Source organism: Monodelphis domestica, chromosome 7, assembly GCF_027887165.1.
Source record: "Monodelphis domestica isolate mMonDom1 chromosome 7, mMonDom1.pri, whole genome shotgun sequence".
In the NCBI taxonomy this organism is placed as follows: domain Eukaryota; kingdom Metazoa; phylum Chordata; class Mammalia; order Didelphimorphia; family Didelphidae; genus Monodelphis; species Monodelphis domestica.
In genome coordinates this window covers 171,100,766-171,123,944 of record NC_077233.1, presented here as the reverse complement: position 1 = coordinate 171,123,944, position 23,179 = coordinate 171,100,766, and the positions used below count along the sequence as shown (strand labels likewise).

Here is a 23,179-nt window from a genome sequence, read left to right as displayed (position 1 = left end):
GGACGGAGGACGGGGGACGGGGGGCGGAGGGGGGGGGGGAAATTCATTGAGGGCAGGCAGAGGGCGCAACATTGGGCCGGGGGCTGGAGCTGGCTACTGCGTGAGGAGCCAGAGTGGGTGCATGGGCGCTGCCGCTAACTCTCCCTGTCCTGAGAGGTCAGTGTCCGGGTGTGTCCATTCTGCTTGCCCAGCTGCTTGGTGGGTAGAGCTGTGGTACCCAGGATGCTGGGGGGGGAGGGGGGAGGCGGTGCCTCTAGTTAGGTGTTAAGAAGGCAAGGATGATGGACTAGGTTATGGAGTTAGATGGGTAAAGATGAGTGTGACTTGGCTATGAGGTTAAGGGACAGGGATGGATGGGTCTAAACTAGGGGGATTAGGTGGACAAAGATGAGTGGGATGAGGCTGTGAGGTTAGGTAGGCAGAGATGATGGATGGAGTATATGTGGTCAGGACAAGGTGGTCAGGAATGTGTAAGACTTCGATGTAAGGTCAAATGGGCAGGAATAGGTGTCACTAGACCAAGGTCAGAATGAGATGGGGTTAGATGGTCCTGGATGAGACACTCTAAACTGTCAGGATGTTGTGTGTGGATATGTCATTTGCTGGGTAGATTCAGTCATTTTAGAGTTAGATATGTCAAAGGTTTTGAGAAGAGTTAAGAGTTCCTTAGGATTGGAATTTGAAACCATTGTTTTCATGGGAAATAAATTGATGTTAGCTCCAACTCCCAGGGTTGTTATAAGAGTAAAATAAGATATGAAATGCTCTCTACCCACTAGCTATTATTTTTTAAATTATTGTGATTATTAGCCAACAAGTACCTATGATAAGCACAGGAGACAGAAAGAAAGGCAAAAACATGGCCTTAAGAAGCTTACACTATAATTGGGGAGCCAAGCAACTATATACATACAAAGTAATACACAGAATGGCTTGAAGATAATCTCAGGGGAAAGGCTCCTTACAGGTGAAATTTTAACTGAGATTTGAAGGAAACAAGGGAATCATGATTAGAATTTTGGATTTATGACTCAGTAGTGTTGTTTTTTAGATCAGTATTAGAATACAGAGGACACATTATGGATTGATATTAGGGATAGGATCAGCGTTCAGAGGTCAGCATTAGTCTGTGGGTCAGTGTTAGAGATTGTAAGATCATTGACTCAGAATTGGAAATGGCCAGTCAGGAATCAAATTAAGAGTCAAAGGTAGCATTTGAGTTTGGGGTGAGATGGAGATGAGCTTATCTTCCGGGGATGAGATTAGGTTTCAGGAGTTAGTACTCACAGTGGAGTTTGTTAGAAGGCATTCAGCCAACAATCAGTCACAAGCATTTAAGGCCTTGCCATGTGCCAGTGCTAAGCAATGAGAATATGAGAAAAGGCAAAAAGAAAATCCAGTTCCTGCCCTCAAGGAGCTTAGGTTCTAAGTGGGGTAGACTACAATTAAATATATTAAAAAGATATATAGAGTCAGTGGAAGGTAATCTGGGACGATAAAGCTCTAGCAGATAGGGGATTTGGAAAAACTTGCTCCAAAATAATGGGATTTGATCTGAGTTTTGAAGAAAAAAGAGAAACTTAGGAGTTGGAAGTAAACAGATGGAGCATTCCAGCCATGGTGTACAGCCAATGAAAAGGCATGGAAACAGGAGACAAGGTGTCATGTTAAAAGAACAGCAAGTAGGCCAGGCTAGCTGAGTGGTAGAGTTCATAGAAGATAGTAAAGAATAAAGACTGAAAAGGTAGGACCAGGTTGTGCAAAACTTTAAATTACAAGGAGAAGAGTTTCTGTTTGGTAAACATCTAGAAGACTGGGCTTAACATCTAGGTAAACATCTAGAAGACTGCAGGGATGAGGCCAAGATAAATGGTCGATGTTAATAGTAATTTAATTATTCAGGAATCATTGATAGGACATCAGGAATGATATCTACTAAATATCAATATCCACTAAAGGCCAATATTTAATGAAGTCGTTATTAAGAGCTCAGAGGGACAGCTAGGTAGCACTAGGTAAAGCCACAGGCCTGAAGTCAGGAGGACTTGGGTTCAAATGTGCCATCAGACACTTCCTAGCTATGTGAACCTGAAAAAGTCATTTAACGCCTAGTTGCCTAGCCCTAGCTGCTCTTCTGTCTTAGAATTCATACTAAGGCAGACGTTAAAGGTTTTAAAAAAACCTTGGGATGAAGGTTAAAGGTCAGGATTAGGATTCAGGAATTGGGTTAAGTGGTTCAGTTGGTCATAGGTTAGCATTAGATTTAAATGGCTATGAATCAGGAACAGGCTTAGCTTAGAATTAAATGTCAAAGGGTCAGAGCAAGAGTGAGTCAGTGATCAAATCAGGTCAGGATCAATATTGAAGTTCAGGGATTAAATTTGGAATTCAGCCTTAGAATTCATATAAGGTTGGGGATCAGGATCAGTATGAGACATCATGAGTTGGTTGGACTCAAATTGTATATCCTACACATGATCAGACTGGTAGTGTCTCAGTCTTGATCTGAGATCAGTCCCCCTAATTTAGATCATTCCATCATTTCTTTTGCAATTATCAAAACATCTCAATCCCTTATGAGTGGAGGGGCTTTTGCTCCAGACCAGAATCCTGGCCTTGGGGGCCCCATGTTCCAACCTTACGTCTTGTTCCTAGCTCCGTGTCCTCATGTATCAGGGTTTCAGATTCTAGCATAGTCCATTACATACCCAAGGTCTCTCTATGGGTTTCAGTGCTTCTCAGGGAGTATGAGTGGGAAGGAGATGGTGGCATAGAAAAGGCAGGGATTCATTGCCTTCTTATTTGGAGATGTATTGCCAGTGTGTCTATGGGGTGGGGAGGGTTTGGCCAGCCCTAAGGTAAAAAATGAGGTAGATTTAAGGAGAATGGCTATGAGCCCAGAGAACTCAATCCCATCTTTCCCTCATTCCTTAGTCACTTAGTTCCCATCCCCCTCCCTTGGGCCTGACTAGGCAAGAGGGTGGGAGATTATGACTTCCTGCTTTTCACATCCTCCTTGACCCCCCCCCCCCCCATTCTGTATATGTATAGGGATTTTTTTGTTGTTGTTGTTTATTTCTTACTTATTTATTTTACAAAAACTCCCACCAACATAAGTTTCCCCTGGGTCTCTTACCATCTGCTGACTCCCTCAGCCCTGAACACATACTCTGAGCTCCCCTACGCTTTCAGTTGGCTTCTCCCCAATTCTGAACTTCCAGTTCCCTGATCCAGTCACAGATCTTCCTCCTCCCTCCCCAACAAGAAAAGGGGAAATGAGGCCTGAGACGGAAGCTGGTTCCTGCTGATCACATCCCCAGCTTGGCCACTGACCACACCCAGGTCTTACCCTCAGCTTGGCCCAAGCACTGACCCCACCCTGATCTCACCCCTAGTTTGGCCAAGGAGCTGACTATACCCTGATATCGTTTCTACTCTTGACAAGCCACCTATCAGCTATACTCAGATCTGACTCCCAGGCCAATCTGGCTACTGACTATATATATTCTCCAGTATCAACCTAACCTCTGGCCACTGACTGAACCAAATGTGGCTCTTTTTCTGACCCTAAGGGGGTAAGCTGGGTAGTCCAAGGTCTCTTGGGCCCTCAAGTCGGTAAGAAGGGGAGGGGAAGAGGAAGTAAAGTATTTCTATGTAGGAGGATGTCGATGTGTTAAGATGCAGTTCTGTTTCTCTGTCTGTTGGATGTCTCTACCCAGATACCCCATGGGCATCTCAAATTCTGTAGATTGGAGGCTGAACTCATCTTTCCTACCAAATCAGCTTCCCCTCTGACTTTTCCTAATTTTCTAAAGAGTAGCACTATTTTTGGAGTCACTTGCACTTGAACTCAAACTTAGGGTTATCATTGACTCTTCCTTTGCCCCTCCCTATCAAATCCTGTTCTTACCTCCTCACAGCATTAGTTCTTTCCTACTCTTTCCAACTACTGTTATCCCAAATCCAATCCCATCACTTTATGCCTAAATTATTGTAGTAGTCTCCCAACTGGTCTCTCTGCTTCAGTGTCTCCTTCCTTCTTATCCGTCCTGCACACCATCCTCAGAGCAATCTTCCTGGTCACCACTATCAAACTCTTAAGGTTCCCTGTTGCTTACATTATAAAGTCCAAACTCAGTCTTGTGTTCAAGTTCACCAGTAATCTAGCCCTGGTTTTCCTCACACTCTCCCAATGTATTTGCTTGAGACATACTTATAATAATCACTTCTCTCTATACATTTCCCCATTATCATCATTCTCCCATGGTTTTTTTAATAAGTACTTTAAATTGTCAGCTTTTGCTCATGTCAGTCTTTATATGTACCCAACCATGTCGGTCTATTGATATCCCACCCACTTCAAATGTCATCTTTTCCATAACACTTTCTGATTGTGCCCAACAAAATAGATCTTTCCCTCCTCTAAACCTCCCCCAAACTTACTTTATATTACTCTTTTTAAAACAGTATTTTATTTTCCCCCTATTACATGGAAAAACAAATTTTCATTTTATTTTAAGTTTTGAATCATTCCCTCTCTGCCCCCCCCCCATATAGATTTTACATGTGTACCTTTATATTACTCTTGTATCAATTATTATACCCTACCTTGGATTAGAATTATTTAGGGACTTCCCTCACCTCCTCTACTTGAGTTTAAGCTCCTTGAGGGCAAGAACCCTACCTTATTCACATTTATATGTCTAGCAGTTCTTAGCACACTACCTTCTATATAGTAAGCATTAAGTAGATATTTGCCTGAGTTGGGGCAACAGCCTTGAATGTATAGAAGACTGTGAGAATACATATATGGGAAGATGTCTTGGTGAAGGTTTATGGGAAAGGGACTCTACATATGGAGAAAAGGGTGTCCACACACATATGGGAAAATTAAGTGTAAAAGGGAGTTAAGATTGATTTGGCCTAGTTCCTCCCCTTGCCCAGTACAGTCCTAAATGAGCCTCCCACTGCCTGAGGCCGGATGTGTCAGCATCTAACCCTCAGGGCTCCCCCTCCTCCCCGTGGTTAAGTCTCAGAGGCCAAATTTGGTAACAGACACTAAGTGTAACTCCCCCAGTCCTATCTACACTTTCTGACTTAGGCTTCCTCTATCTCTGCCTTTCACATATATACATGATCTCTCTCTTTCCCTCATTTTCTCTATGTTTGTCTCCCCCTCTCTTACCCTCTTTCTCTCCCTGTCTCCCTCTCTGCACTGCTTGTACGTTGTGTACCCCCACTCTCCCCCACCTCTCCTCAAGCACACACACATTCCATTCCTTGCTGGGTTGTGACACCTCCCTTCCCACCCCCCCATTGCCCAACTCCTCTGGAATGTGGCTCTGGAATGTCTTGAGGGAGGGGGATTCCCTAGAGGGGGGGAGGAGAGAGAAGGAGGTAGTGCTAAATGGGGAAGGATGATGGGAAGTAGCTCTCTGGGCATAGCAGTCTCTAAGGAACTCTCCAGGCCTTCCCTTCTCAGGGTTGCATTCCCTTTCCCTCCTTCCATCATAGGATCATAGATGAAGAGCTGAAAGGGACCCTAGAGGCTCTCTAGACTAACCACCTCATTTTGTACATGAGGACACACAGATAATAGTCAAAGATGGGATTGAAAATGAAGCCTCCTGACTCTAGTCAGTGCTCTTTCCACCACTTTCTTTTATCATACTCAGTAGAGAAAGAGAAGAGAGGGAAGCATGACTCAGTTCTCCTATCGGGGTCTCACCAGAGGTTTCAGTGGTTTCCTACCCAAATGATGGGGAGTCTTTGTGTCCGGAGGAAATTGGGGTATGAGAGGTCACATTTTCAGACCAGGATGAGGAGTTCTTCCCAGAACTGCTCTGAATTTTGCCAGCTGCCTGCCTCTCTGAATTGCTCCAGTGTGGTCACTATCCCCACCGTCAGGTTGGTCTGAATCAGGGAATTGGTACTTCAGGGAAGAAGGTGGGAGGAAAAAGGGGACTGGAAGCAGGATGGAGGGATCGTGACAGAAAGGTAGAGAGAGCAAAGGTCAAAGTTAATGATTTCTCCTTAGGGGGACCTCTGACTTATTTATAATCCAGAAATAACTGGTGAGTCCCTTTCCTACAGGAGCCTAAAGCTCAATCCTTCCCATCATTTGTTGTTCCTCCAGAATTCTCCCTTTCCCCCCATGATTACATGTCCCCAATTGCCCTATTGACTATCCTCCCAGATCTTCTCCAAATAATTTCCTCCCCTAGATCGTTACCAGCCCTCCATCACCTCCTAATTCCTTACCCCCAAATCCTACCATCTACCTACCTGCATACTGGTTTACCTTGGGTAGGGGTCACAGCAATAGGAAATTGATTTTTTTACTTCAGCCTTCAGGTAGTCACATAACCTCCCTTAGATGTGAGATGACCATCACTGCACAGAATTTGATCATGTCACTGCCAAGAAGATTCTTCCCTCTGAGAAAGAGTCCTGTGCTACCTGCCACAGGCAGCATCCTTGGTCTGCCTAGAAAAAAATAACTGAAAAACCCCCAAAGACTAGCTGTTGGGACTAAGCCCCTCAAAACACTGAGCAACAGACTCCAGGCTGGCTTCTTTTTCTGGGGTATTTTAGAGCTTTTCATTTTAAGATATTCTTCAGTGTTTGGATTATTTGGAGGATTTTTTGGTTTTTATTTTTACTTCTTAGAGAAAACAGCCTCCCTCCCCTGCCCTCTCACCTTTTTTTTACTACTGACATCCCATTATTGCTCAGCAGGTGTAGCCAGAAAGAAGAGAAGCCGCCAACATGGTTGCACTGTCACTGAAAATCAGCATTGGGAATGTCGTGAAGACAATGCAGTTTGAGCCATCCACCATGGTTTATGATGCTTGCCGAATCATCAGAGAGCGTATCCCAGAAGCCCTAGCTGGTCCTCGTGAGTCTAAGCCCTGGGTGGTTAAATTCTGGAGCAATTCTACACAACTCCTTCTACCCTCCCTCCCTCCATTCTTTTCCAATGGGCTCCCTTTTTGCTCCCCCAAGCAGGAAGTGATTGAGTCCTCCTCTTGACTATACTACTATTACCCTATTCCTGGCATTAGATTGTAATCTCCCTGGGACCAGGGAATGAAAAACTAATGGGGTAAGGAACAAACCACAACCTACCACCATCGGTGCAGTATACCATGGAAACATTTTTGTAGTAGAAGCAGTATGGACATGGGAGTAGAGGACAACTATTAAACTATAGGGAATTCTAGATGAGGCTGGCTTGGATTGATAAATTTTCTCTTCCAGCCAATGACTTTGGGCTATTTCTGTCGGATGATGACCCCAAAAAGGGTATCTGGCTGGAAGCTGGAAAGGCCCTGGATTACTATATGCTTCGAAATGGAGTGAGTATCTCTGATGTCCAAATCTTTGTCTTTGAAATGCTTTGTAACCCTTTCTCTAGCCCTCCCTCTTTTAATCACTGTAAGCCTGACCAGAGCCAGACTTTGACTACCTCCACATGCACAATCATCTCTGAACCCCACTCTGCTACAGTCAAAGATCATTTACTGCCTCTTTGGACCCCTTTGTACAAGCTTTTACTGATTTAGATACTGAAAAAAAGAAAGTTCCTCCCTTCTGCTGCCCTACACCCCATCAAATAAGCTAATATGCTGCCTCCCTCTCTGGCCCTCCCCAGGACACCATGGAGTATAGAAAGAAGCAGCGGCCCCTAAAAATCAGAATGCTGGATGGAGCCGTGAAGACTATCATGGTAGACGACTCTAAAACCGTCACCGACATGCTCATGACTATCTGTGCCCGCATAGGTAAGAGGGTAGGTGGGAGAAGAAAGAAACTGAGTAAGAGCAGCCAGCCACCTATCTCCTCTACAGCTGCCTTCTCACCCTGTGAACATACCCCTGCCCAGGTATCACCAACCATGAGGAGTATTCCCTGGTTCGGGAGCTCCTGGAAGAGAAGAAAGAGGAGGTGACAGGGACACTGCGAAAGGATAAGACACTGTTGCGAGATGAAAAGAAAATGGAGAAGCTGAAGCAGAAACTACACACAGATGATGAGCGTGAGTAGTAGGGAAGGGGCAACTGAGGCAGGAGGGAAGAAGAGGGACTCCTGTAGAGGTAGAGAAGGGAAGAGCCATGGGACAAGAATTATACTCAGGGTGGGGTTATCATCACTGCTGAAAAGGGTATCTTTTTACTCAGTGAACTGGCTGGACCATGGAAGAACACTGAGGGAACAAGGTGTAGAAGAGCATGAAACATTGCTTCTTCGAAGAAAGTTTTTCTACTCAGACCAAAATGTGGACTCCCGGGATCCCGTACAGCTGAATCTTCTCTATGTACAAGTATGAAAATAGGGGACATAGTTGGTAGAGAAAAGGGATGCAAAGATAGTCAGCAGTGGCACTATTAGAAAGGCAGTTAATGCCTTCTAGGTGAGTAGTCTTGGCCTGAGGATTCTTTTCCTGGTCTAACCTGAATGCCTTCTTGTATTCTTTAGGCACGAGATGACATCCTGAATGGCTCCCACCCTGTCTCCTTTGACAAGGCCTGTGAGTTTGCTGGCTTCCAGTGCCAAATTCAATTTGGACCTCACAATGAGCAGAAGCATAAGCCTGGCTTCCTTGAGTAAGTGCTCCCTTCTCTGACATTAGGATGTATGGCCTCCTCCAAGTGATTCTCAATCATAGTTTGGGCTTCCTTTTAGACCCTTTCTCCTCTCCCTTGGGCCCAGAGACCCAATTCTGTTCTTGCTTCCAATATGGTTTCTTTTGGGGATTCCTAAAGAAAAGGAATACTACCTCCCAGACTTTTCCTAACCTAGTTTGAAAGTAACATAACAATAGTAACTATAAGGACTCAAGGCACTTGGGCACTAGATTAGGCAGTAGGGATTGAAAGACAGTCCCAGCCCTCAGAGACAGCAGGCATCTATTCATATATAGGTATAAGCAAAATAGATACAAGGTAATGGGGTGAGGGAGGAACAATGACATCTGGAGACATGAGAAAAGATCCCATGCAGAAAAGAGCACTTGAGCTAAGAAAGTCTTGGAGAAAATCAGGGATTCCAAGAGACTCTGAGAAGTAAGGCAGGAATGAATTGTAGACATAATGGAGAGCCAATACAATGTAGTGGTAGCAACTTAATGACTCAGTAGATAAGAGTGCTAAGCCTAGAGTCAGAAGACTTATCTTCCTGAGTTCAGACCTGACCTCAGACACTTTCTAGCTGTGTGACCTTTGGCAAGTCACTTAACCCTGTTTGCCCCAGTTTCCTCACATATAAAATGAGAAGGAAATGGTAACCCACTCCAGAATCTTTGCCAAGAAAACCCCAAATGGGGTCATGGAGAGTTTGGACACAACTGAAAAACAACAACACATGCTGTGTATGAGGCTCAGTAAAAAAAACTAGTTTAGCTGAACCATAGAAGATGCTGAGGGGATTAATTTGTAATGTTTAGAAAGGCAGACCAAGGCTAGTTTGGGAAGATCTTTAAATGCAAAACAGAGAAGCTGTTGTTTGATGTTAAAGGTATTAGGGAACCACTGGAGTTTATTGAATTAGAAGGTCACATGGTGAGACTTGTGCTTTAGGAAAATCACTTTGACTGTAGGAAAGATAGATTAGACTTGACAATAGTTTGGGCTAGAGGTAATGAGGTTATAAACTAGTGTGGGTTAATAAGGCCTGTGCTTAGGGTTAAGCATAGGACAAGGACTTTTTAAGAAGGATGAAGACCTAAATATGCATATGGACAGTTTGGAAGGAACAAGTAGTTAGGAACAAAATGAAGATTAGAGAAAAGGGGTGATTGAAGATACAAACAAAAAGAAATAGATGATATTAGAGAGTTGCAGGATAAGAAAGATGCTTGTGGTAAATGACCTTAGATTTTTTGATAAAATAGGAAGCAAGACACTCACCTGAGGGGGGGGCGGGGTTGGATGATTGAGTGATTGGCTTGAAGAGAGAAGAAAAGTTTTGGAACAGCCAGGAGACAGAATCAGTTAGGAAAAGGGGGGGAAATTATCTTGCTACTGTGAGAACCCAGTTGGAAACAGATGAGAAAAAATAACAATCTCAGAGAAAGTTATAAAATGTCTTAGTTTCACAATACAAGTTATTCATAACACATGTCTTTTCTGCTACAATAATTGAGGAATTTCTGATTTAATGTGTTCCTTCACCCCTGTAAATTATAACCCTTTTACACCCAAGAAGATGGTGTTATGTGTTGCTGTAGCTAAAAAAATACATCCCTAGAAGACTAACACTCTGGCAGTGAGGCTTTCGACAGCCTAGCAAGGCTGGTCCATAGATTACAAATATACACACACAGTTCGCTGCAGGGCTCCTACTTGAAATGTTTCCAACTTTGCAGGACCCACCAAAGTTTTCATTCTGTTGGCATAGACTTCCAGAAATTTCAATAATTTCCATTCCATTATGAGACCACAGAGTAGAACTATATTCCCCATAGTATAAAGATTCTCTTAAATAGAAGTGGAACTAGACCTCTTCTATCTCAGCTCCATTGTACTCTCCTCTTCTGTACTCTGTCCTCTTCTCCACATGTAAGCAGTCTTGTCCAATCACCCTACACTTTTATCATTGGGAACCCTATCCCTTGCTAAGGAAAGCTCCATCTTGGGTTCCCTTTCACTCTCCCCAGTGCACTGGATCCTGAAGTTGGGGTGATGGCAATCAGATGTCCATGGCTGCTTCTCATAAACAGTGAGCCATGGGAGGATGGGGAAGGTTTGAACAAAAGTTCAGTCTTTCATTCAGACACCAGTGATTTATTATTTTTTTTAATAAAGCACAGGCCCAACCTTGTCACTCCCCCACTTATTAAATTTCTTTTGCTGTGAGGATCCAATACAAAATCCTTTGTTTTGCCTTTTCATAACCTAGCCCTACCCCTCCTTCCTAGCCTCCTGGTTGTCCTACAAACAAGACATTCTAATCTTTCGGCTCTAGGCATTCTCTCTGGTTATCTCCCATGCCTGGAATGCTCTCCCTCCTGTGTACCACCTACTTCCTTTAAATCTCAACTAAAATCCCATCTTCTACAATAAGCTTTTCCTAATTTTTTTAATTCTAGTGCCTTCCTCCTTTAATTATCTCCTAGTTATCCTTTATATAGCTTGTTTATACATAGTTGGTTGTTGTCTCCTCCATTAGACTGTAAGTTCCTCCAAAGTCAGGGAGCACCTTTTTCCTTGTTTGTATCCCTGGTACTTAGCAAGGTTCTTGGCACATAGTGAGTGATTAATAAATGTTGGGGGGGTTGTTTGTTTTTGTTGGTTTTCTTTTAAACTCTTACATTCCATCTTGGAACCAATACTATGGTAAGGGCTAGGCAGTGGGGGTTAAATGACTTGCCCAGGATCACATAGCTAGGAAGTGTCTGAGACCAGATTTGAACTCTGGGCCTGTTAATAAATGTTTTGATTGACTCTTAGTTAACTATTTCAGAAGAAGCCCAAGCTCAGTCTGTCTTGTTTCTTCACAGAGAAGGGCTTTCTTAAAGTGTTCTCCTCACATGCACAGAAAAGGGCTTTTCCTTTTTCAGTCTTCCCCATCCCCACCCCTCTTTCTGACCCATCTCCCCCTTTTCTATTGTAGCCTGAAAGATTTCTTACCCAAGGAATATGTGAAGCAGAAAGGGGAACGCAAGATTTTTCAGGTAAGGGGGTAGGTCTGTTTGGAGGGGCTTGTGAGCTCTGTCTTAAACTAACTAGATTGTCTCCCACCACCTCCATTGAGCTCACCTCCTAGCTCCATTGCTCTTGGAGACTTCTACTTCCAACTCTACCCCTAATTTGCCATGAGATCTTTGGTACTTAAATTGTCTATATCTTAATTTCCCACCTATAAAACAAGGATAATAACTCCTACCTTACATAAGGTTGCTGGAAGATCAAAAGAGAACATGGTAGTGAAAGCACTTTGAAGAATATAAAACACTGTACAAATGGAAGGTAGTGGTATAATTAATACCTCATGAGACTACCCATTCAGGCCTTCTTTCTGTCCCCTCAGGTTTACTGTGTCCCTCTTACCTGTTATCCTTACATAACCCCTTCCCTCATTCCCCAGCCACCCTACACACATTTTCTGTCCACGACCTAACATTCTTAGGCTCTTTGACCATTCTTTTCTGGTCCATCATCCCATTGTTTTTAGTCCCTCTAAACCTCCCCATCCTGGCTCTCCCTGATCCATCAGTCCCTCTTCATGTCCTTAAAACATCCTTCCCTCATATTTCATTCCTCCCCATGAACCTTTCAACTCTCCCCTGTGCCATCACCCCTCATTTCCCCATACCCATAGGCCCATAAGAATTGCGGGCAGATGAGTGAGATTGAAGCGAAGGTGCGTTATGTGAAGCTTGCCCGCTCCCTCAAGACTTACGGTGTTTCCTTCTTCCTGGTCAAGGTCAGTTCTGAATATCCCTTTTTATTGACTTCCCACTCTTGTTTACCTTCCTCATCCTCTGGAAAACTCCCAGTCATTTACTTGCCTCCCTTTCAACTCTAATCCATCAAAGACCTACTCCCCTCTTGGACCCACCTTTGCTCTACCCTCTCCCTTGCCACTTTATCTCTACCTCTCAATTCCTTCATGACTGCATCTGACCTCTCACTTGCCCTTCTGAATCTTGACAGGAGAAAATGAAGGGTAAGAATAAGCTGGTTCCTCGGCTACTGGGTATCACCAAAGAATGTGTGATGCGAGTGGATGAGAAGACCAAGGAAGTGATCCAGGAGTGGAATCTTACCAATATCAAGCGCTGGGCTGCCTCTCCAAAGAGCTTCACCCTGGTGAGGGGTCATTGGAGGGTGGAAGAAGTCTCTGGAAACCCCCAGAAGAAAGTGCTGGAGTTATTGGGAATGGGAAGAGTACCAACAAGAAGAAAGCTCAGTTGGGTCTGTGCCTTTCTGGAGCAGGTCAGGGCTCTATAGTAAAACCCCAAAAGGGAGAGAATAGACATGAAAGTCCTAGATTGGTGGAGTTCAGGCTTTTTAATTTCAGCAAGAGGCAGGACAATTAGGCTAAAAGGCAACATTACCCACAGTGGATGCTTATGAGTTCCGGCAAATGAGGAAGTAAGTACTGTCAGCACTAGAGGGGTCTGTGCATCCTATCTAGGTTTGGGGGTTGGAGAAGCTCCCCACCCTGTCTTCTACTTTATATATACCCAGGGTTTCTCCTGAACACCTACATTCTGCCCCCAGGACTTTGGAGATTACCAGGATGGCTACTACTCAGTGCAAACAACAGAAGGAGAGCAGATTGCCCAACTCATTGCTGGCTATATTGACATTATCCTTAAAAAGGTGAGGACCTCCTACCCTTATTTCCACAAACATGAATCTTCCACCTTCTAGGATTCAAGAAGCCCAAGCTGATAGGGACTAGAAAAAATTCCTACTTCCCTTCCCCTCCCCTTCTTTAACTGACCTGTCTCTTCCTTGGGGCTGCTTTTTCCCTACAGAAAAAGAGCAAGGATCACTTTGGCCTAGAAGGAGATGAAGAATCTACCATGCTGGAGGACTCAGTGTCTCCCAAGAAGTATGCAATGGGGGGAGAGTTAGGGGAGAAACCCCATCTTTTAGGGGGAAAATGTGACTTACAGTAGCTATAGGAATGCGGATCCCTAGAATGGTTATAGCCATAAAGTTGGAGTCTGAAGGGACTTTAGAAATTATGTAAGCCAACATTTTCCTGAAGTATGAATGCTTTCTATTACACAGAGATGGTTATAGTGAGAAGATTTTTCCTATAAAGTTAGAGGTGGGAGGGAGGTTGAATATCTAAGATTATCTCTTCCCTATTTCCCCAAATTACAGTCCTTTAGTGATAGAGTAAGCAGAGTGAGAGATAGAGGTGAAACACACTCTGAGAACCCAAGACCACGCATATCCTGCATATCCCCAGCTCTAGTAATTGTATAACAGCAGTATCACATTGGAAGGATGAGGCCTATTTTCTGAATCTCTTGTCATATCTCCTGCCTAGTTACATTGGAGTGTAAGGTGTCAGTCAAAAGTTTATTGTCTCTTCCTTCACCAACTTTTCAGGTCCACAGTCCTACAACAGCAATATAACCGAATAGGAAGGGTAGAACATGGCTCTGTGGCCCTACCTGCTATCATGCGCTCTGGAGCTTCTGGCCCTGAGAACTTCCAGATGGGCAGCATGCCACCTGCTCAGCAGCAGATCACCAGTGGTCAAATGCACCGTGGGCACATGCCTCCCTTGGTAAAAACACCCTTCTCCCATATCCCTGCTTGTGCTTCTTATGGCCATTCTCCTCATCTCCTTCTTGCCTGCTTTGCTTTTCTCTTCCATATCTCTTTCTTTCATCCTTTCTCTTGTCCCCTAGACCTCAGCCCAACAGGCACTTACTGGTACCATCAACTCCAGCATGCAGGCTGTTCAGGCGGCCCAGGCTACCTTGGATGACTTTGAGACTCTGCCCCCACTTGGCCAGGATGCTGTGAGTATAGAGAAGGGCCTAGGGCCCAAAGGGTGGATGCACTTGAATTCCAGCCGGGGAGCTTGAGCCAAAGGTGTTTCTTTCTCTTATTCTCTTGCTTAGGCATCCAAGGCCTGGCGTAAGAACAAGATGGATGAGTCGAAACATGAGATTCATTCTCAAGTGGATGCCATCACTGCTGGCACTGCCTCTGTAGTGAACTTGACTGCAGGTGGGATGGTTAAAGATTTTGAGTCTGCTTAAGGATGTGATTGAGTGGACATGGGGCAGAGGAGGGCAAATTTTACTGTGTTTTCAATTTTACCTCCTCCCTATCAGTTTGCTGACTACTGTCCCTTACACATGCTTCTTTTTGTGCCTAGGAGATCCTGCAGAAACGGACTACACAGCCGTGGGCTGTGCAGTGACCACAATCTCCTCCAACTTGACTGAGATGTCCCGTGGCGTGAAGATGCTTGCTGCTCTGCTAGAAGATGAGGGTGGAAGTGGGCGGCCCCTGTTGCAGGCAGCCAAAGGCCTGGCAGGGGCTGTATCAGAATTGCTTCGAAGTGCCCAGCCAGCTAGTGCTGAGGTCAGGAACTGGAAGATTTGGGTGGTATTGGGCAAGACATGGGCTTAGGGTTGTATCTGAATTGGTACTAGGCACCTAGTCAGCCATAGCCATGGTTAGTTAGGGGTTAGAGATTTTAAGGATGGAAGGAACAGGCTATTGAAATATGGAACACAGGGCTGGGTTCAGTGTATTGTGTTTTGGACATAATGTGGGTGGCATCTGACCAATGTCTGATTCCCTCAGCCCCGTCAGAACCTGCTGCAGGCTGCTGGGAATGTGGGACAGGCCAGTGGAGAGCTTCTGCAGCAAATTGGGGAGAGTGACACTGACCCTCACTTCCAGGTAAATTATGTCAAACTCTGAATATTACCCCTACCCCCCTATCTAAGAGAATGGCCCCTATACCCCTAAATCCCAGCCCTTGCTTCTGATGGGACGAGCCTCCAATACTTGCTTTCTGACCCCTAGAATCCAGCCCTTAAAATATTAATTTAGCCCCAATCCTTCCCACCTGTCTTGTCCTCATCCTTGGGGGCAGCTTTGACTCACTCCCACCCCTACCTTTTAGACCCAACTCACCTCCAAACCTATTTTTTCAGCTGACCTTTTTTCCCCAATTTCCCATGCAGATGTTTGCGCCCAGAGGGTCTGGGGTTCGATTCCCCTCTGACCCCCCCACGGTAATGGCCCCCTAGCCTGGGCCTTCTCATTTCTGTTCTCCTTGAGCCGTATACACTCGACTAATACTGCCTCCACACCCCCACCTGACCATTTCCTAATGGAAGGAGGAAGAAAGGGCAGAAAATACTGGAAGAAAAGGGGAACCAGACCCAGGAATTGGGGAGGGAAAGAAATGGGATAAGGGAGGGGAGTGAATGGGACTTTGTGCCCTCAAACAGACAAGAGAAGGGGAAGAAGGGCTAGAAACAGGAGCAATTACCTCCCACCACCCTATCCACATGCATACACAATCTTTGTCCCTACCCCCATCACTATCCGAGTGTATCCGCCTCCTACATCTTTCCCTTTGGTTTGGGGTCTTCTAATGATAGATGCTTTTATCTCCTTGGTGTGAGTTTTCTCCTCTTGGTATGGGTTCTGTCCTGCTCAAGGCTCCAGGTATTGCTTTAGGGGATGCTCTGGTGGCTGGTTTTTTCTGCATACTATCTTGTGATCAGGGTCAACAAGGACATCAATCAGCTTCTACCTTGGGTGCCTTGAAATCATGGGTCAAGGGGTCTAGGTAGGACCATACCAACTACTGTTTCTCCACAGGACATGTTGATGCACCTGGCCAAAGCGGTGGCCAGTGCTGCAGCTGCACTGGTTCTCAAGGCCAAGAGTGTTGCCCAACGGACAGAGGACTCAGGGCTGCAGACACAGGTTATTGCTGCAGCTACACAGTGTGCTCTCTCCACATCCCAGCTTGTGGCCTGTACCAAGGTGAGTTCAGAAGGATACTATCAGCTCCAAGATGAGGCAGGTAGTAATGGCAAGGACTCAGTCCTGTTCCATGACCTCCCCCTTTCCCACTCTCTTTTTGTGGTCCTACCGTCTCTCTGGGACCTCCTAACTTCCTGCTGCTGTTCCTACCTATCAGCCCTGACAGGTCACATTCCTTCAGCCAATGGTCCTGATGCCCAATCTTTCTGCAGGTGGTGGCACCCACAATTAGTTCACCCGTGTGCCAGGAGCAGTTAGTGGAGGCTGGAAGGTTGGTGGCTAAAGCTGTGGAGGGCTGTGTGGCAGCATCCCAAGCTGCCACAGAAGATGGGTCGCTGCTTCGAGGCGTGGGAGCAGCAGCTACTGCCGTAACCCAAGCCTTGAATGAGTTGCTACAGCATGTAAGGGCCCATGCCACAGGAGGGCGCCCTGCTGGACGCTATGACCAAGCCACAGACACCATCCTCACTGTCACTGAGAACATCTTTAGCTCCATGGGCGATGCTGGTGAGAACACCTGATGAAAATATCACCACCTCAATCCTTAGATCTTTACCAAGTAAGATAACCCACCCTTACACTACCAAGGAACACTAGTGAACTTTCCCAAGATCCCTACTAAGGACCCTCTCTTGACATTCCCAGGAAGACCTCCTCTGGTTTCAAGCACACAGAAATCTTTAAGAAGACAACTTATTCCTCTGCCCCTAGTTATCCCTAATAGATTCCCTCTGAAGATCTTTAGTAAGATACCTCTCTTCCTTCACACTACCCACCCCATCCCCACAGTTTTCCCATAAAGTCTTTCAGAGACTCTTCCTCTTTCCAGTTGAAGAGGGACTACCTGACACTTCTGTAAAATGGAGGGATTGAACTAATTGGCTTCTTAAGTCTTTCCCCATTCTAAATCTACAGTCTATGACTTTCCCTTTGATATCTACTCTGGAAACTGCCAGGTATATTCCCTGAACCAATTGGGACTCCCTCTTCCTCATGAAATGGATTTTAGGTCTTCCCAGCCTATGCCAAAATCCCAAACTTAAGGGGAAAATGGCTTCAGGAAGGTCACTTATCAGAACAAACCTCCTCTCAATTCATTTCCCTCGTACCTTCTCAGAAAGTCCTTTTTCCCTTTGTCCCCTGGCTCCAGCCTCCCTATGCTGAACCACATCCCTGACCCTTTCAGGAGAAATGGTTCGACAAGCCCGAATTCTGGCCCAAGCAACTTCTGACCTGGTCAATGCCATCAAAGCTGATGCTGAGGGAGAGAGTGACCTGGAAAACTCAAGAAAACTGCTCAGTGCAGCCAAAATCCTGGCTGATGCCACAGCAAAGATGGTGGAAGCTGCCAAGGTATTGCTTTATAACAGGCAACTTCATTGAGCCATTTCTTGTAGGCAGAACTCTAGCCATGCTGGGGAAGAAAATAGAGGGCAGAAGAAAGGCAGCCTTTGATCTGAGTTGGCCTGCTAAAAAAAGGTAGCCCATCACTTTCAGGGGGCCTCAAGTCTAAGGAAAACAGACTTCCTAATAACAGGCTTTCCCATATGGAGCACTTCAGTGTTCAGGGTCACTACAGCCCAGGAAAGGAATACAAAGATGATTATCCTCATTTTGTATGTAAAGAAACATGCACAGAGAGATTAAGTGGACCTGACAAAATAGTGTGAGCAGTCTAGTGCACATTCTGCTACATTGCTATGTTTAGAAAGCAATATAATTGAAAGGGAAAGGGTGACTTAAATGTAGGGGAGAAGGGAGACTTAAATCTCCCAGGTAGCTCTTTAAAACTATAAATTGTAGAGAAGATGCTTCCTACATTGGTAGAGTGAGTTTCACAATCTCTGTCCCTAACAAGAGAAAACTCATTTTAAGTACTTAAAGAATGTGGAAGCACTCTTTCCACCTGTACATATCAGAGCCCACCTTTGCATGAGTAGTTCTGTTGTGTCTGACTCTTTGTAACTCCACGGACCATACTGTCCTTAGGATTTTCTTGGCAAAGATATTGGAATGGTTTGCCATTTCTTTCTCTAATGGTTTAAGGCAAACAAGTGAAGAGACTTGCCCAGGGTCATACAGCTAATAAGTGTCTGAGGTTGGATTTGAACTCGGGTCTTCCTGACTCTAGGTCCAGCACTAAGTTAGCTACCTCTTCCATGCATGAATAGACAGTTTAATGAGCTATGGACCAAAAGAAAAACCCTCATGTGTTGGCCTCCTATCTAAAGAGGGACCTCTCCAAGCTTGGGGAGTCTGGTTACAAAGCCTGCCCTATATGGTCATTTTAGCCAGAACTTGTTCTCTGCTAACATAGTTTTCAAGAACCTCTATAACAAGAAGAGACCTCAGGAGATGACAGCTTTCCTGGAGGTTTATGGGAATAGGTCAATTGAACCAACAAACCAAAAAAAAAAAAGGGGGAATGTTTACAAAAGTTCTACGAATTCTCACAAAGAAGCCATCTCAAATTGGAAACCTCCAGACTGCATAAACCTCTGGGGACAGGTTCACTCCCGGTCATAATTTCCCTACTCTCCCTGGACAGACTCATCTGTACTCTTCTTAACCATCATTTCCCATGGTTCCTAATTGTAGGAGGGTTTTTTTTTTCTATTATATCCACTGTAGAATAAGAACATGTCTCTTGGCTTTTTTCCTACCCCTGTATATAAAGTAGATGCTTTCAAGATTCCAAGGGGTTTTACTTTTACACCCAATAACCCAGGACAAGAAAATGGAAGGGAAAATTGGTAAGGCGACCCCAAGAGGGTTAATGGGAAATGAGTATTAGGGGAAAAAAATAGCAAATGAGGAAAAAGTTACAATAGAATTACCAGAAGTTTCACTGTTGGAGTGATCCCTGTTATTCATTAGACTGTAAATGGAGCCAGGCCTAACTTCTCTTATATCCACTTTTGGCTACCTCATTTGACCCATCCCTTTGTCTTGTCCACTTCTGAGAGCCTCTCAATACTGATAGTGATTAAGACTGGACACTCACACACAGCGTATTTTTTATATCCAGGACTCTGTATAAAGCAGAGACACAGGGGACCATGGGTGCAAGGGTGGCATTGTAGTGTAAGAAGCTGTACAGAACTGGGAGTCAGTACACAGGTTCTGGTCCTGATTCTTCCACTGCTAACTATGTGACCTTGAGTTTCTTCATTTATAAAATGAACTATCTGAATTAGGTGTACGGTTTTAAAATACATGACCTCTAAGGGCTTTTCCAGCTTTGACATTCTAAGGTTTTATAAATGAGATTCACTTAACATTTCAGGAAATGTCTCTTCCTCGATACCTTCCCGTTTCCTGTAGGAAGGTCATCTTAGGACATGTCCTGACAACACTGTGCACAGTGCTACCTGCTTGGTTTGATGGGGGTGGAGGGCTGATGCTCCTTCTTCCCTTCTTTGGGGATGTGGAGATGGCCTCCTATATACCCCCTCCATCTTTTTGCAGATTCTCTAGAAAAATCTTTTATGGAAGATGGTGGGACCTTAAGTAACAGTGTTAGGTTGCTCTAATTGCTAAGTCCCAAAACTTAGTCTCCTTGGGTTTCCTGGTTCCTTCTTCTCTTGCCAGAACAGGCAGAATACCAATTAAGGGAATGATAAATTGAGGTGTAGGGTCCATCAGTGAAGACTTTATGGAGGAAGCAGGTTTTGAAGCAGGGCAGGGGCATAGATGGTCAGAGAGATGTTACTGGCACAGAGTAATAATTCCATTTATCCATAAATCTCAGGGGGCAGCTGCCCACCCTGACAGTGAAGAACAGCAACAGCGGCTGCGAGAGGCAGCAGAAGGCCTGCGTATGGCAACCAATGCAGCTGCCCAGAATGCCATTAAAAAGAAGCTAGTACAGCGACTGGAGGTTAGTGGGGAAGAAAGTGGGCTCATGGGGATGGGGGAGGACACAGAGAGGTAAAAAAGGAACTGTAGGGAGGGAGGAGAGGAAGACTTGGCATGAGAGATAGGGGAAGAAATAAGGAAAGAGAGCAAAAGAAAAAAGGAGAACTTGAACAAAAGAGGAGGCAAAAGAGGAAAACATGAGGTGTTTGGAGATACCAACAGTGGTCCCTGAGAGAGAAGAGGCACATAACAAGATAGATTGATGGGAGGTTAATGGGAATGTCACCAGAAGGTACTCATCTGAACTGCTTTCTCCCTGCAGCATGCAGCCAAACAGGCTGCAGCCTCAGCTACCCAGACCATTGCCGCAGCTCAGCATGCAGCCTCTGCCCCCAAGGCCCCTGCAGGCCCCCAGCCTCTGCTTGTGCAGAGCTGCAAGGTGAGACCCCAACAAGCCTTGGGGAATAGGAAAAGGGACAAAGGGTGGTCTCCTTGTGCCCCATCTGAAATGAGAGGGCTACAATAGTCTCCTAACCTGCCTCACTCAGAGGGAAATAGGATTGATGAAATTCTCTTGTCCCTACCCTATCCCCACCCCCCAGGCTGTGGCCGAGCAGATCCCACTGCTGGTGCAGGGCGTCCGAGGAAGCCAAGCCCAGCCTGACAGCCCCAGTGCCCAACTTGCCCTCATTGCTGCCAGCCAGAGCTTCCTACAGGTATGGAATTGTCTCTCCTTGTTGTTCCACAGCATGCCAAGTACTCTCCCTTTCCTCTTGCCCCTAGAGACCTGAGACCCAAACCTCCCTAGAACCACTAGCTATATACTCCCTTCAAAAAATTGTGCCTCTCCTTTAAGGAAATTCAAAGCTTACTCTGTGTGTTTTCCATTATGTAATACTGGCGCCCCTACCCCAGAGAAAGATGGTATCCTTACTCTAGGTCCTTTCCCCCATGAAGATGGTGTCCTCAGTGCCTCCCCTACCCCACCCCTGAAGAGAAGAGTATCTTCGGTCCCATTGTATCCCCTTTATTTCTCTCCTGCCCCTAGCCTGGAGGAAAGATGGTAGCAGCAGCAAAGGCTTCAGTCCCCACAATTCAGGACCAGGCATCAGCCATGCAGCTGAGTCAGTGTGCCAAGACCCTTGGCACTGCCCTAGCTGAGCTCCGTACCGCTGCCCAGAAGGTATGACAGGGATTCGGAACATTGTGCATGCTGGGGGAAGAAATAGAGAAGACTTGGTGATGTTGGGGAAATGCTGAGATGTGTAAGATTCAAAATAGAGAAAACTGGGGACCTGGAGATTTTATTGCAGGGTTAAGGTCAAGGGGAGTAAGAAAGATAAAATAGGAGGATGGGGGAGAGTATTTCGAGGCTTCAGTGGGCATCTTCCCCAATATCTGACAGTTTACCCCCACAATAACCCTCTCCCTTCACCCATAATCACTCCTTTTGTAGGCTCAGGAGGCATGTGGTCCCCTGGAAATGGACTCTGCATTGAGCCTGGTACAGAGCCTGGAGCGTGACCTGCAAGAAGTAAAGGCAGCAGCTAGAGATGGCAAACTCAAACCCCTACCTGGAGAGACGGTGAGGACTACTACATCATAAACTAAATTATGCTCCAAGTCCCAGATCCTCAAATTGGACCCTCAATTTCCTCTCAAATCTTTCAGATCATACTTCCAGTTCTGACCTTCCCCCACCCCCAGGCAACTCTCCAGTTCCCCTTGTCTTGGAGACCACAGAGTCCCCTTGAGTCTTCTCAATCTCTCTCTTCCAGATGGAGAAATGTGCACAGGACCTAGGGAACAGTACCAAGGCTGTGAGCTCCTCTATTGCCCAACTCCTGGGGGAGGTAGCCCAGGGCAATGAGAACTATGCAGGTATGGGTATAGGAGTGATCAAGGAAAGTAATGATGAGAGAAAATAAGAGCTACATGGCTATGTGAGAGTGGATCAGTGAAGAACAAAGGGAGAAGCCAGGGTCCTGGCACAGATCCTATATCTTCTCCTTCTAGGTATAGCAGCTCGAGATGTGGCAGGAGGACTACGGGCACTGGCCCAAGCAGCAAGAGGTGTGGCAGCCTTGACATCAGAACCCGCAGTACAGGCAGCAGTGCTTGACACAGCCAGTGATGTCCTGGACAAGGCCAGCAGTCTTATTGATGAGGCCAAGAAGGCAGCGAGTCGGCCTAGGGACCCTGAGAGCCAGCAGCGTTTGGCCCAGGTTAGGCACAGGGCATGGGCATCCATCCCTGTAGGTTACTGGCCAACTCCTTCCTTACTCATATAGATATAGGCCTATCCTTTTGAAATTAGAAGCATCTGTAGCCCCTCCTTCTCCCTATGACTGAACTCTCAGACAGATAAACCAGTGGACAGCTTCCCTAGTCTATTTAGTGAGGAACTGGTCCTCCAATGAACTGACTCCCATTTGTCCACATTTTTGGTATTTGTCAAACTATGGATGGCCAGGGTCTGGCTAAGTACTATAGAGTAACATTGGTTTGGTTCTCTCCCAAGTTTAGGGCAGTTTCTTTAATACCATTTGATTAATCTAACTCCAGTTTCTTTCTCTCTAGAGCTCCTTACCTGCTCAGAAGTCCCTAGGGTATTGTCACAATAATCTCTCCTCCTTCAGGTGGCAAAAGCAGTGACCCAGGCTCTTAACCGTTGTGTCAGCTGCTTACCAGGCCAGCGTGATGTGGACAATGCCCTGAGAGCCGTTGGAGATGCCAGCAAGCGCCTGCTGAGTGACTCAGTGAGGAGGGGAATTGGGTTGGGGAACAGAGAGGCTGATAGGCCCCAAGCCTCCAGTACACTGAGGCTCCTTTTC

At 45.6% G+C, this 23,179-nt stretch overlaps 1 protein-coding gene across 7 annotated transcripts in view; it reads left to right on the top strand.

Moving 5' to 3' along the window:
- The window catches only part of TLN1 (talin 1), a 36,712-nt gene that overhangs the window by 332 nt on the left and 13,201 nt on the right, over positions 1-23,179 (top strand). The window contains exons 1-29 of one of the 7 annotated variants that reach the window (XM_056806070.1): positions 74-156; positions 6,739-6,898; positions 7,261-7,358; positions 7,655-7,784; positions 7,886-8,038; positions 8,181-8,323; positions 8,479-8,606; positions 11,614-11,674; positions 12,322-12,426; positions 12,657-12,812; positions 13,227-13,328; positions 13,487-13,563; positions 14,073-14,253; positions 14,378-14,491; positions 14,594-14,702; positions 14,854-15,062; positions 15,288-15,386; positions 15,674-15,724; positions 16,320-16,487; positions 16,700-16,994; positions 17,674-17,840; positions 20,239-20,367; positions 20,668-20,784; positions 20,948-21,061; positions 21,394-21,528; positions 21,802-21,930; positions 22,124-22,226; positions 22,362-22,570; positions 22,985-23,104. In XM_056806070.1, coding sequence (XP_056662048.1) covers positions 6,769-6,898; positions 7,261-7,358; positions 7,655-7,784; positions 7,886-8,038; positions 8,181-8,323; positions 8,479-8,606; positions 11,614-11,674; positions 12,322-12,426; positions 12,657-12,812; positions 13,227-13,328; positions 13,487-13,563; positions 14,073-14,253; positions 14,378-14,491; positions 14,594-14,702; positions 14,854-15,062; positions 15,288-15,386; positions 15,674-15,724; positions 16,320-16,487; positions 16,700-16,994; positions 17,674-17,840; positions 20,239-20,367; positions 20,668-20,784; positions 20,948-21,061; positions 21,394-21,528; positions 21,802-21,930; positions 22,124-22,226; positions 22,362-22,570; positions 22,985-23,104 — 3,732 coding nt within the window. In that variant the 5' untranslated portion in view covers positions 74-156; positions 6,739-6,768. Of the gene's footprint in view, positions 1-44; positions 157-4,802; positions 5,908-6,735; positions 6,899-7,260; positions 7,359-7,654; positions 7,785-7,885; positions 8,039-8,180; positions 8,324-8,478; positions 8,607-11,613; positions 11,675-12,321; positions 12,427-12,656; positions 12,813-13,226; positions 13,329-13,486; positions 13,564-14,072; positions 14,254-14,377; positions 14,492-14,593; positions 14,703-14,853; positions 15,063-15,287; positions 15,387-15,673; positions 15,725-16,319; positions 16,488-16,699; positions 16,995-17,673; positions 17,841-20,238; positions 20,368-20,667; positions 20,785-20,947; positions 21,062-21,393; positions 21,529-21,801; positions 21,931-22,123; positions 22,227-22,361; positions 22,571-22,984; positions 23,105-23,179 lie in introns of those variants that run through there. The other 6 variants (XM_056806069.1, XM_056806067.1, XM_056806068.1 and 3 more) reach the window with 6 other exon arrangements.